The sequence below is a fragment of the Puntigrus tetrazona genome, chromosome 21, assembly GCF_018831695.1.
Source record: "Puntigrus tetrazona isolate hp1 chromosome 21, ASM1883169v1, whole genome shotgun sequence".
In the NCBI taxonomy this organism is placed as follows: Eukaryota; Metazoa; Chordata; class Actinopteri; order Cypriniformes; family Cyprinidae; genus Puntigrus; species Puntigrus tetrazona.
The window spans coordinates 12,557,519-12,568,536 of NC_056719.1; the positions used below are offsets into that span (position 1 = coordinate 12,557,519).

The 11,018-nt window shown below is 39.0% G+C and overlaps 1 protein-coding gene across 1 annotated transcript; it reads right to left on the minus strand.

Annotated features, from left to right (window-relative positions):
* Positions 1 to 2,438: 2,438 nt before the first annotated feature.
* LOC122326011 (olfactory receptor 52D1) lies at positions 2,439 to 7,012 on the minus strand. The gene is made up of 3 exons (XM_043220684.1): positions 6,664 to 7,012; positions 6,104 to 6,534; positions 2,439 to 2,543 (listed from the first exon to the last, which is right to left on the minus strand). Exons 1-3 carry the CDS (start codon positions 7,010 to 7,012, stop codon positions 2,439 to 2,441), a joined length of 885 nt encoding a protein of 294 aa, XP_043076619.1.
* Positions 7,013 to 11,018: the final 4,006 nt, after the last annotated feature.

The window sequence follows — 11,018 nt, forward strand, 5'->3', positions numbered from 1 at the left end:
CTGTGGCCTAAACAACACATACAAATAGAATGACAATAGGTCTCAGCTCTTGTATAGCATGTAATTTTGCACAACATTACTTTGTTTCTTTAAAACAAAAATATAGTAACACTTTACAATAAAGTGTGATTTGGTAACATTAGTTTTTGTTAGTATTGTTTTAATTAATATGAACAAACAATAAAAAGTGCATTTATTGTTAGCTCATAGCCCATTAACTAGCGGTAACTAGTAATGCTTTGGTAAATGCTAAAATTAACATTAACTAAGATTAATAAACATTGTAAAAGTATTGTTCATAGTTCATGTTCACGAATGTTAACTAATGAAACTTATTGTAAAATGTTACCACAAAACCTTGTATTATATTTACAGATATTTTGATAAAACAACAGATGAGCCATGTTTTCACACCATATTTTTGTCCTTATACTAATATGTACATGTTCAGCCACCTTTTTAACTTTACTGTGTGATACAATGTGATATGAAGTACTAGCCAGTTTTCTCAAATCATTTTGATATCATATTATGACCTGTACTAGTTTACAGAACAGAACAGAAAAGAAATACATGTTAGATCTGTGAAATTATATAATACTTTAGAGGTATAATGCCAAATAATATTCTTTACCTTTTAACATATAGGAGCGATAGTTGTTCCTTCACTAAAGAAGCACCTTATAACTTTTAACACCACCTCCTTCTCAGTGTTGCTTTGTTGTCAAGAGCACAACCTGATTGTCTGAAAAGAGTGTGCTCAGCTGTTTTATATATGTCTTGTCTTGTCGTCATTTCTCAAGAGTAAAAATTGATCTTGAATTTTCACACACATTTCTGTTGGGCTTATAAATGCAAAATAAATTTTGCAAACTGTGATAACAAACACGACCACAGTTTACTGACATAGGGACATAAGTCACTTATTGTGAACTGTTTTTTTTTTTAAATCGGCGAACAATTATCATCGATTTAATCCATAGACCGTCTCTGCATTTAATAACAAATTGTTCAATTTTGTAATTATACATCCCTATCACTGTCTCCTATCCAAAACTGTTCAGTGCTTTGATACAATCTGTATTTTTAAAAGAGCTACATAAATAAAAGTGATTTATCGACTGATATTGTGTAAGCTGCTACTTTCTTGACACTCTTTGCCCAGCAGTTCTCGGTAGTACATAAAGAGGCCCTTAAAAACAGACAGCCTGACTGTTCAGTTCACCAGGCACTTCTCTATAAATAAAGTGACTTGCGATCTGAGCTTCGGAGGCAAAGGCCTGCCCGGCCCCCGCCTCAGGCGGACTGAGACTCGTCTGGAGGCAAAAGGAGGCAAAGGCCTGCCCGGCCCCCGCCTCAGGTGGACTGAGACCCGTCTGGAGGCAAAGGGAGGTAAAGGAGAAACCTGCTTTTCCCCCGCTTGCAACCGACAGCGCAATCCTTGCAAGCTAAAAATCCAAAAACTTGTCTTGTGTTTTATTTCACCTTGGGTTGATCCTTCCCGGTAAAGAGCCGTTTGAGTGAAATAGTCTCAACAGAGGCAGACGTCGAAACACAGCAAACAGGAGTATAAGAGGCAAGGCAACAACAGAGTCCAAAAAACAGGCAGAGGTCGGGTCAGGCAGCAAACAATCAAAGAATCAAAAGACAGGCAGGGTCAAAACCAAAGCAAAAACCATCTATGACAAGGGAAACACAGGGAAACACAGGGCTAGGAAACTAGAAACAAACAACAATCAATCAATGCCTGCTTCAGAATTTATAGTCTTAGTCCTTAGGGCCTGCTTGTATAGTCCTCTGCTGGCTTGGTGACATAGCCCCCCCTCCTAGGAGCGACTCCTGGTGCTCAACAAAACAAAAAAAAAAAAAAAAACGGGAGCTTGGGAGGCGGTTCCGGTGGAGGACGGGACCCCAGGAGGGGGTAAGCAGAAGGAGTCCAGGGAGGTGCAAATGGAGGGAGGAGCCAGGGAGGAGACAGAAGGGGTTCGGAGCAGGAGGAGATCCAGAGCCCAGCCATGATGGTCCACGGTGGAGCCAACGGAGGGAGGAGTGGTCATCGACTCCATGGGACCGACCGACGACCAACGTTGGCGGAGCAGGTGGTGGAGGACACTAAGGCGAAGAGCCGAAGAGCCAGGGTGACACAGAGGTGCTGGAGGACCAAGGCGACGCCACAGGCTTCGGCGACGGATGCGGAGATGGGACGCTGGAGCCGGAGGGAGCCGGAGGGAAGGAGAAGCCTGACAGAGCCGGAGGGATGGATGGACGAGGCGAAGCCGGAAGAGAGGAATCCCGAAGCGACGGATGGTTGATGACCGACCAAGGCGGAGCCGGAAGGACGATGGAGCCTAGTGGAGCTGGTGGCCTGATGGACCTGAGGACGGAGCTAGGAGCCTAGGGGTAGCCGACGGGTCTACGAGCCAGGTGGAGTCCGGGACTCAGAGGCGGGATGGTGAGGTGAGGGATCCTCCACCCACGGTGGCGATGGAGACCGGCAGACCTGTGGCGAGCACCCGATGGTGAGCACAGGGGCTGCTAGGATCCTTTGACGGCATGTGGCAAGGGTAAGGGGGGGTGGGATAACTTGAGGCGGCGCACAAGGTACGGGCACTGGAGGGAGCGCACGTGGCGCGGGCACTGGATGGAGCGCACGTGGCGCGGGCACTGGATGGAGCGCACGTGGCGCGGGCACTGGATGGAGCGCACGTGGCGTGGGCACTGGACGGAGCACACGTGGCGCGGTCAGTGGACGGAGCGCACGTGGCGCAGTGCAGGCGGCCATCTTGGGAAGCGGCGCAGGGCAGGCGGCCAGCTTGGTAACTGGCTGAATGCTGTGAATGCTGACCCCACAGTCACTAAAGCAAACTCCACAAACTGTGCAAGTGACCCACGTGGACCCTCCCGAACAAGTCGTGATTTGAGTGGCTGATTTATTCTCTCATTTTCCTATCTAGCACCTAAACTCTGGAACAATCTCCCTAACTCTGTTCGGGAAGCAGACACACTCTGCCAGTTTAAATCTAGATTAAAGACACATCTTTTTAACTTAGCCTACACATAACACACCAACACACCTTTTATTATTCAAACCGTTAAAGGATTTTTAGGCTGCATTACTTAGATTTGCTGGAACCGGGAACACTACTCCTACAATACGATGTACTTGTGACATCGTAAAAAGAATGGCGTCTACGCTAATATTAGTCCTGTTTCTTTCTCAATCTGTTTTCACAGTTTGTATCCAGACTAGATGGTGGATCAGCACCCAGAGATTATGTTCATCAGAGACCAGAACACCTAGATGCGCCCGTCGACAGATCACCAGATCCTGATGCACACACACACGCACACGCACACACTAAGTCATTTACACTACCTGACACAGCAGCGTTTAAAATTGAACTGGAAGTTAAGTGCTGGGCGTCCGGTCAGAGGAGAACTGACCCCAACTGAGTCTGGTTTCTCCCAAGGTTTTTTTTTCTCCATTCTGTATGCATGGGGTTTTGTTTCCTTGCCGCTGTCGCCTCTGGCTTGCTTGGTTGGGGACACTTAACTTCTAGTGACTATCGTTGAATTGACTACAGAGACCGTCTCTGCATTTAATAAGAAATTGGTCACTTTCGTCATTATACATCCCTGTCATTATACATCCCTGTCATTATACTGTACAGTGCTTTGATGCAACCTGTGTTGTTAAAAGCGCTATATAAATAAAAATGATTGATTGATTGATTAAAAAGAACTTAATCAACAATTAGTCTGGTAAGTCAGAGAGGTAAGCCAGGTCCAGATATTCCTGGGTATAGTCCTCAAGTGATCGGGTGCCCTGCTTGAGGGTTAGTAAAGATATTACGAGGTGCCTACCTGGCCATGGATCGGGTGAAAAGCCGCTGGATCCTGGTTTGAGGTTGCATTCTGTCACGAATGAGGGGTCTGAGGCGCCCGGATTCATTCTCAGGCTTTTATTTGATGAAGGCATGGTCAAAGGAGGCAGATGTCGAAACACAGCAAACAGGAGTATAAGAGGCAAGGCAACAACAGAGTCCAAAAAACAGGCAGAGGTCAGGTCAGGCAGCAAACAATCAAAGAATCAAAAGACAGGCAGGGTCAAAACCAAAGAATCTATGACAATGGAAACACAGGGCTAGGCTAACTAGAAACAAACAACAATCAATAAATGCAACCTGCAGGTGAGGGGCCTGCTTCAGAATTTATAGTCTTAAAACAGGAAGTAGCAGCAGAGGGAGTGATCACAAATCATCCAGAGGTAAAGGCTCCCTCTGCTGGCTTGGTGACACTTTTATTTATTTATTTATTTATTTTTTGCACGTTTGTCCTGATTTAATGTTTTAAATTGATCCCATCTAAATATTAATTAAATGTAACACATGTGAACACAATATGCCGTTTTTAAATTAAGGTTTATCACACCTGAGTTCAATTTCTCTAGCCACACCCAGGCCTCATTCCTGCCACACCTGGTCCTAATTAAAAAACTAATTGCAAGTAATCACAAATGCTTGATTGAAGTTGTTGCTGCTAAGGGTTGTCCAAGCATTTATTAGGTTTGGGGGGAAAGACCTTTTTCCACACAGAGTAATGTGAGTTTGTATATTGTTTTCTCTTCATAAGAAAACACTTATTTCAAAAACTGCATGTTGTGTTTACTTGTTTTATCTTTAATTAATTTTGAAATTAGTTTGATGATCTAAAACATTAAAGTGTGACAAACATGAAAAATAAAATCTGGAAGGGGGCCAACACTTTTTCACACTACTGTACATGCATGTGTGTACACAACAAAATACACACATTATGTAAACAAAAATTTTGTATGCGATGAATCGTGTGACGGCACCTTCACCTGTCTCTCTCTCTCTCTCTCTCTGAATATATTAGATATCTCCTGTCAGAATTGGTCTTCAGGATATATGTCTTATGTTTTTGCTTTTTTAATTTAAATTTAAATTAAAAAGTTTGTTTTTTTTGCTTAAAAGTCATGTTTGATTCTGTAAATGGCAGAGGTGATCTAAATAACATTTATAATATAGTAATCTTAGCTGCAAGTTAGAGTGCCAATGATGACCCCTGCTCACCAAAAAAAAATAAAAAATACAATGGGCTTAAAAATCAGAACGATGGAGACATGAAGGAAGGTTATTTGGTGTTGATCATGTTTTCTTTTAGATCAGGTGGATGGTTGGGTGCAGCTGTACAATGGAAGGAAGGCTTGTCGAAGAAGCATCTAGCTTCCATGCCTCCAAATTTTCCCTGGATGATGTCAATGCAGAGCTGTTTGATAGCTGAACTGACTCCTTTCTTAACAGATTGATTTTGTAACATTCATAATTATTGAAGCTAAATGTGTCTCATATTTGTTGAAGTTAGGATTATAAATTAAATTTTAAAGCTGCTTTTAAAGCTGCTTTGACAGACTGTGTTGTATGAGTCACTACAAATGAATGTGACATTACTATAAGCAAAGAGAGACAACAGAAATCTCATTGTAGCAGTGTTCTATTTATTAAAGTGACAAGTTTGTATTTAAAATGTCACAAGTAATTCATCCTTGTGCTAAAGACTACAAATATTTACCTCAGTTTTCATTGTTTCTGATATTAAAATTATATTATAATCCAAAAGCAGAACAGTTTTTATTTTACAGATATAAATGATGCCTGTGACAAAACATTAAAAAAACTGTATAAAAGAGCATATTATTAGATGAACAATATTTACACATTGTATGGTTTGAGTAATTAAGAATGAATAAGAACCAAATACAGACAAGCTCAAGTTCCTTAACTTAAATATGAACAGTTTGGTTCAACCTCATGTGAAACCTCATGTGATCTTGTGAAACAGAACACTGCATTTTCATATATTACAGCATTTTAATAAACTTTCCTGTAGTTTAAACACTAGAGCATGGGGCTAGCAACACCAAAGTCATATGTTTATTTCCTAGAAAAGACACTATTGATAAATGTGTATGTTGAATGCTATGCAATGTATGTCATTATAGATTTTCTGCCAAGTGCCTAAATGTTTTGTTATTTTAAAACATCTTTCACAGTCCTGCTTTTCTTTTGAAATGCACTACCTGTATCAGGATGTTTCTAATCTCAGAGCACTGCAGCCCATAAATGATTGGATTTAAAATACTTGGAATGATATGAAACAGCAGAGATGCAAGTTTCCTGTAATCTGAATAGACAGGAAAGCGGTGTAGCACTATAACAATAAACCCACTGATGAGCATAATCAAATAGAGAGTCAAGTGAGTGCTACAGGTTTTCAGTGCACGGCTGTTCAAAGTTTTACTCTTAGTTATTAAGCAAACAGTGGTTATTTTAATGTATGTGACTGCTATACTTCCCATAGAAGAACCAAACAGCAGTACTGTGTATATCAGCCCATACAAGTTATTGACAGTCACATCCTCACAAGATAACTTAAACAAAGATGCATTATCACAAAAAGGATTTGATATGAAAGTCCTGCAACGGTTAAGCCTCAGAGTAAGGCCTATCAAGATGCTAATGAAGAATAATGCTGTACCCCAGGCTAAAGCTGACAGTGTGATAACCATTTTGTTTGTCATTATGGTTTGGTAGCGAAGTGGATTGCATATGGCCACATATCTGTCGAAAGCCATGATTATTAGTATAGTATGGGAGGTTGTGCCATATGTGTGCGTAGAAAACGCTTGAACAACACACTCAACGTAACTGATATAGCGCTCAGACGCTGGCTTTAGAATGTCCATGAGCAGTCGAGGAACCATGATGGAATTGCCAAGAATGTCATTCAGTGGCAAGTTACAGAAGAGTATGTACATTGGTTCATGTAGGCTTTTGTGTGATGTTATGAGAATGAATATTCCAATGTTGGACACCATAATTATCACATAGAAAAGCAGGAAGAATGTAAAAACAGGATACATGGCCTGCTCTGACCCCTTCAGACCTTCTAATTGCAAAACAATGCTGTTGTATGTAAGGTTCTCCATTTCAAAATATTGTTTAAGATGGTAAACTGTAAAGTCCAAAAGGATTTCCGCACAGCAGGTTTTTTAAATGCAAAACATTGTGCAAATTTAGCTAAGAAGAATTCTAAGCAAATATGTGGTTAATCAAAAAAGGTTCAAATGTATAGAAAAAAAAACTAAAGAACATTACAAAAAATGTTACCTCTAAGATGTTCACTCAGATGTGTGAGTCTTACTGTAAAAGACACCTAAATGTGCACTAATTTTATAGATAATAGAATATGCAGATATCTCAAAACTTGTTGTCAGTGAATCAAACAATGTGCGTGGGGGGAGCTTGCATTTGAAATAATCTGATGCTATTTTCTGGAGCCACGCCTGTTTCCTAAATTAGCAAGTCCTTAAAGGGTTAGTTCACCCAAAAGTGAAAATTAGTTGTTACTCACCCTTGATGCATCCTATATATATATATATATATATATATATATATATATATATATATATATATATATATATGACTTTCTTTTCTTTCAAATAAATCTGAAATAAATTGGAGTTACATAAAAAATTCCTAGCTATTCCAAGCAATATTGTTGCAATCAGCAAGTGTTTCTGTTGAACAGTCGACAAGACATCAAATAAAGCACACAAATCCACAATAAAAATGTGCTTTACATGGCTGGAAGTGGAAGTTGTTCCTGGTGTGTGACGTAGGATGTCGGCGTAGGGTGATTGGTGACGAATGCAGATACATAGAAATACAAACTGAAGAATTGTCAGAGGATTTACTAAAGTAAAGAAACTTTTCTTCCTTTACTCCTGTAAACAAACTCGCAAGACTATAGCATATCTCAGGAGGCATGCGTGCTGCACATACATCCTATGTCATCATTATAAAAATGCATGGATTTGCTACAGGAGACATGGATTTGCTTTATTCATGCTACAGAGCCATGTGAGGCACATTTTATTATGGCATACTTTATTTAAAAACTTGTGTGAAAACGACTGAACAGAAACCGACTGCAATGATAATGCTTAGAATAGCCAGCCCTGTTGGAAAAAAAAACAACATGTGCTGGTTACGTATGTTTTAAAGCTGTTCCTTTCCTGGTTTAAGATGGTCCGTTGCTGGTTTATGCTGGTTCTTTGCTGGTCTTAAGATGGTAAGACCAACTTAGGACAAGCACATGACCAATTAAGAACCAGTTTAAACCAGTTCAAACCAACATCCTAGCTTAAAAACATACCTAACTGTCATGCCGTTACTCCCTTCATCTGCTGATCCTGTCATCTGATCACGTTCACAATTTCCAGAATTCTAATTACCACTTACCACTTACCATCACCCCATATAACACGCTCACTCCATTCCTTCACAGGTTACACAGTGACTGCTCTGGTCATCTGCCTGTCTGCCTGCCTGCCTGCCTGTGAGACTCTTTCTGCCTCAGCACTTGGCTTACAAGGTAAGAACTTTAAACTGTGGGATATTTTCTATCCTTTGTGAATACATATATTACTGATGTTTTATTTTTTATATTTTTATACAAATGTTTTGTATTAATTCACTGTTTATTTTGAGCAATTATAATCAGCTATGGTATTTAAATACAAAATAGCAAATATATCTTTTAAGTAGTATGGTATTTGTGCAAGCAATATATTGTGCAAAAGAATGTTAGGGGAACTGTCAGCTAACGTCCCTGGCCTATGTCTGCGTGCAGAGGAGTGATAAGCAAGCTGCATGCTTGGGAGTTGAGAGGGTCAGGGGTCATGTATGTCTCTCTTCAGGTTCTATAGGTCACAGATGGAATGAGGAGGTCAGCTTTCTTGAAAAGAGGATACGACACCGAATGGGCAATGGAGTCAGATAACTCGAGGGGGTGTGAACTGAAGAGGGACGACGATAAATATTGAGAACTCCTGGAGTGTGGACACACTCTCTTGTGTGAATGAACTCAGCAGCTGATGTTTGTATCACATGCATCTGTCGAATAAATGATTTGGAATATAAAGTTATGTCTCCTCTTCGATAAAAGAATGCGCATGGATTGCAGAAAATAATTAGTACAACAAAACTCACCTTTTTGAACTCCTTTCTAAGTAATATCCAAATTTATTTGTGTTTGTTTTGTGTTACCTGTATTAAATAAACTTCCTCCTTTGCCTAAATTCAGAGTCTGTATCCTTGACCAGAGTGTGACACTAACCAGCATATGCTGTTTTTGTTTTCAACAGGGGACTTTTATTTATTTATTATTTTAACTCTGATTGGATTGTTCTGATTGAAGAAGCTTATATACACATCGCAATCACGCTCTTTTTCTGCACCCACACTGCACGTCTCCAGGAGCTCAGCTTTTTTCAGCAGAGAATGATAAAGCTGTATCTTTCTTTTATAAATGATTCAACTAAATACTTTTTGGACATATCAAGGATGCAGTGTTAATGTCAGTCTTTCTTTTCAGGTTCAAATAGACCAATATGCTTTTTTATGCAAGTTTTTATTAAAGTTAGTTTTCTTATTCTTAAAAGTCCTGTGCGTAACTTTTAGTGGCATCTAGTGGTGTGTTAATGAATAATAATAAATGGTTCCCCTCCCTTCTGTTACTGAAATCCTCTTTTTATTTTTTTTTATTTTTTATATAAGTTGACAAGACACCAGAGAACTTTATTCAAGCACTAGTAATGTGCAACATCTTTTATTCAGTGAAAATACAACTAATATCATACTTGTGTCCCCATGTCCTGTGTTTTTCCTCCCTTATGTTTCCTTATGCCCATATGTGGTTTACCAGTTCCTGTCCCCGTTTAGTCTCATCAACTGTGTTTAAATAATTACCTAATTTAAGCCTCCTTATATTCTGAGTCTTTAATCCCTGTGCCTTGCCTTGTCAAACCAGAAAGACCAACAAAGATACGTTGATGCTTGACACCAATTTAACACTGGCCTAAAACAGCTGAAAAAGTAAGCAGAAAAAGCATGGTCAAAAATGGCCTGCAGAATCATCAAGGGCCTTCATTGTCATTATCAAACTTTTTGCAACGATTTATAGCAGAAATACTGAAAGTGTGTTGGGCAAGCTGCCTTTCAATATGCACATGCAATCACACATTTGTACATATATTATACATGTATAAACATTTATTGAGGGAAAAGTCACAGTGAATAGTTAACAAGTGTCACCATGCTATTTGTTTATTTGATTATTATTTTTATTTGTTTTAGCATTTAATGCCTTCAACAGGAGCTGACAGAGAAATTGTCAAGAAAAAAAGAAACCACTTTTTTATTTAAAGAGATTAAGATATGACTAATTTTGTCGAAATTTTGTAAACATTCTGTTTATGGTACAGAAGATCATGTAAATCTACGGAATGTCTGTAAATTTAACTCAAAAACCTGGTAATTTTTTAACATTCTTTCTCCCTGGTCACTATGCACTTTAACAGTATGGAAAACATATTATTGTAAACATGTATTATTTTTAAATGATGAAATGATTACAGAACTTTCTTTTTTGATGGATGAATCATAATATATATGACAAACAAGTATAGCCTATAAACCCAAATATATGATACAGTATGATTACACGTGTCCCTCTCTGGAAGAAGTTGTAGTGGTCATATTCACAGTTAATGAGCATTTAATTAGAATTTCATTTAGAGATGCTCTGGGACATTTGCAATAACCCTTTGTGAATTGCTCACACCACCAATGACCAAACTGTAATTGAATTACTGCAGTGAAGAGGACAGTGCAGTTTAATTATACTATATATAATTATGACATCTATCATAATTCTGGGTCTGTGTTTTCAACTCAACTCAGAAAGGCACTTTACATTTTCTAACGTTTTTATGTTTTGACAGTTATTATTATGTATTGACAAATATTGTTATTGTTATGGAGGTAATGTTTCATACTGAAAAATCAAACACTTATTCAAGTGCAGACTGCTTGGGACTTGACAGAGCTGTTTTGGACTAGAAAGAATAATAAACTGCCCATTATGAAGTA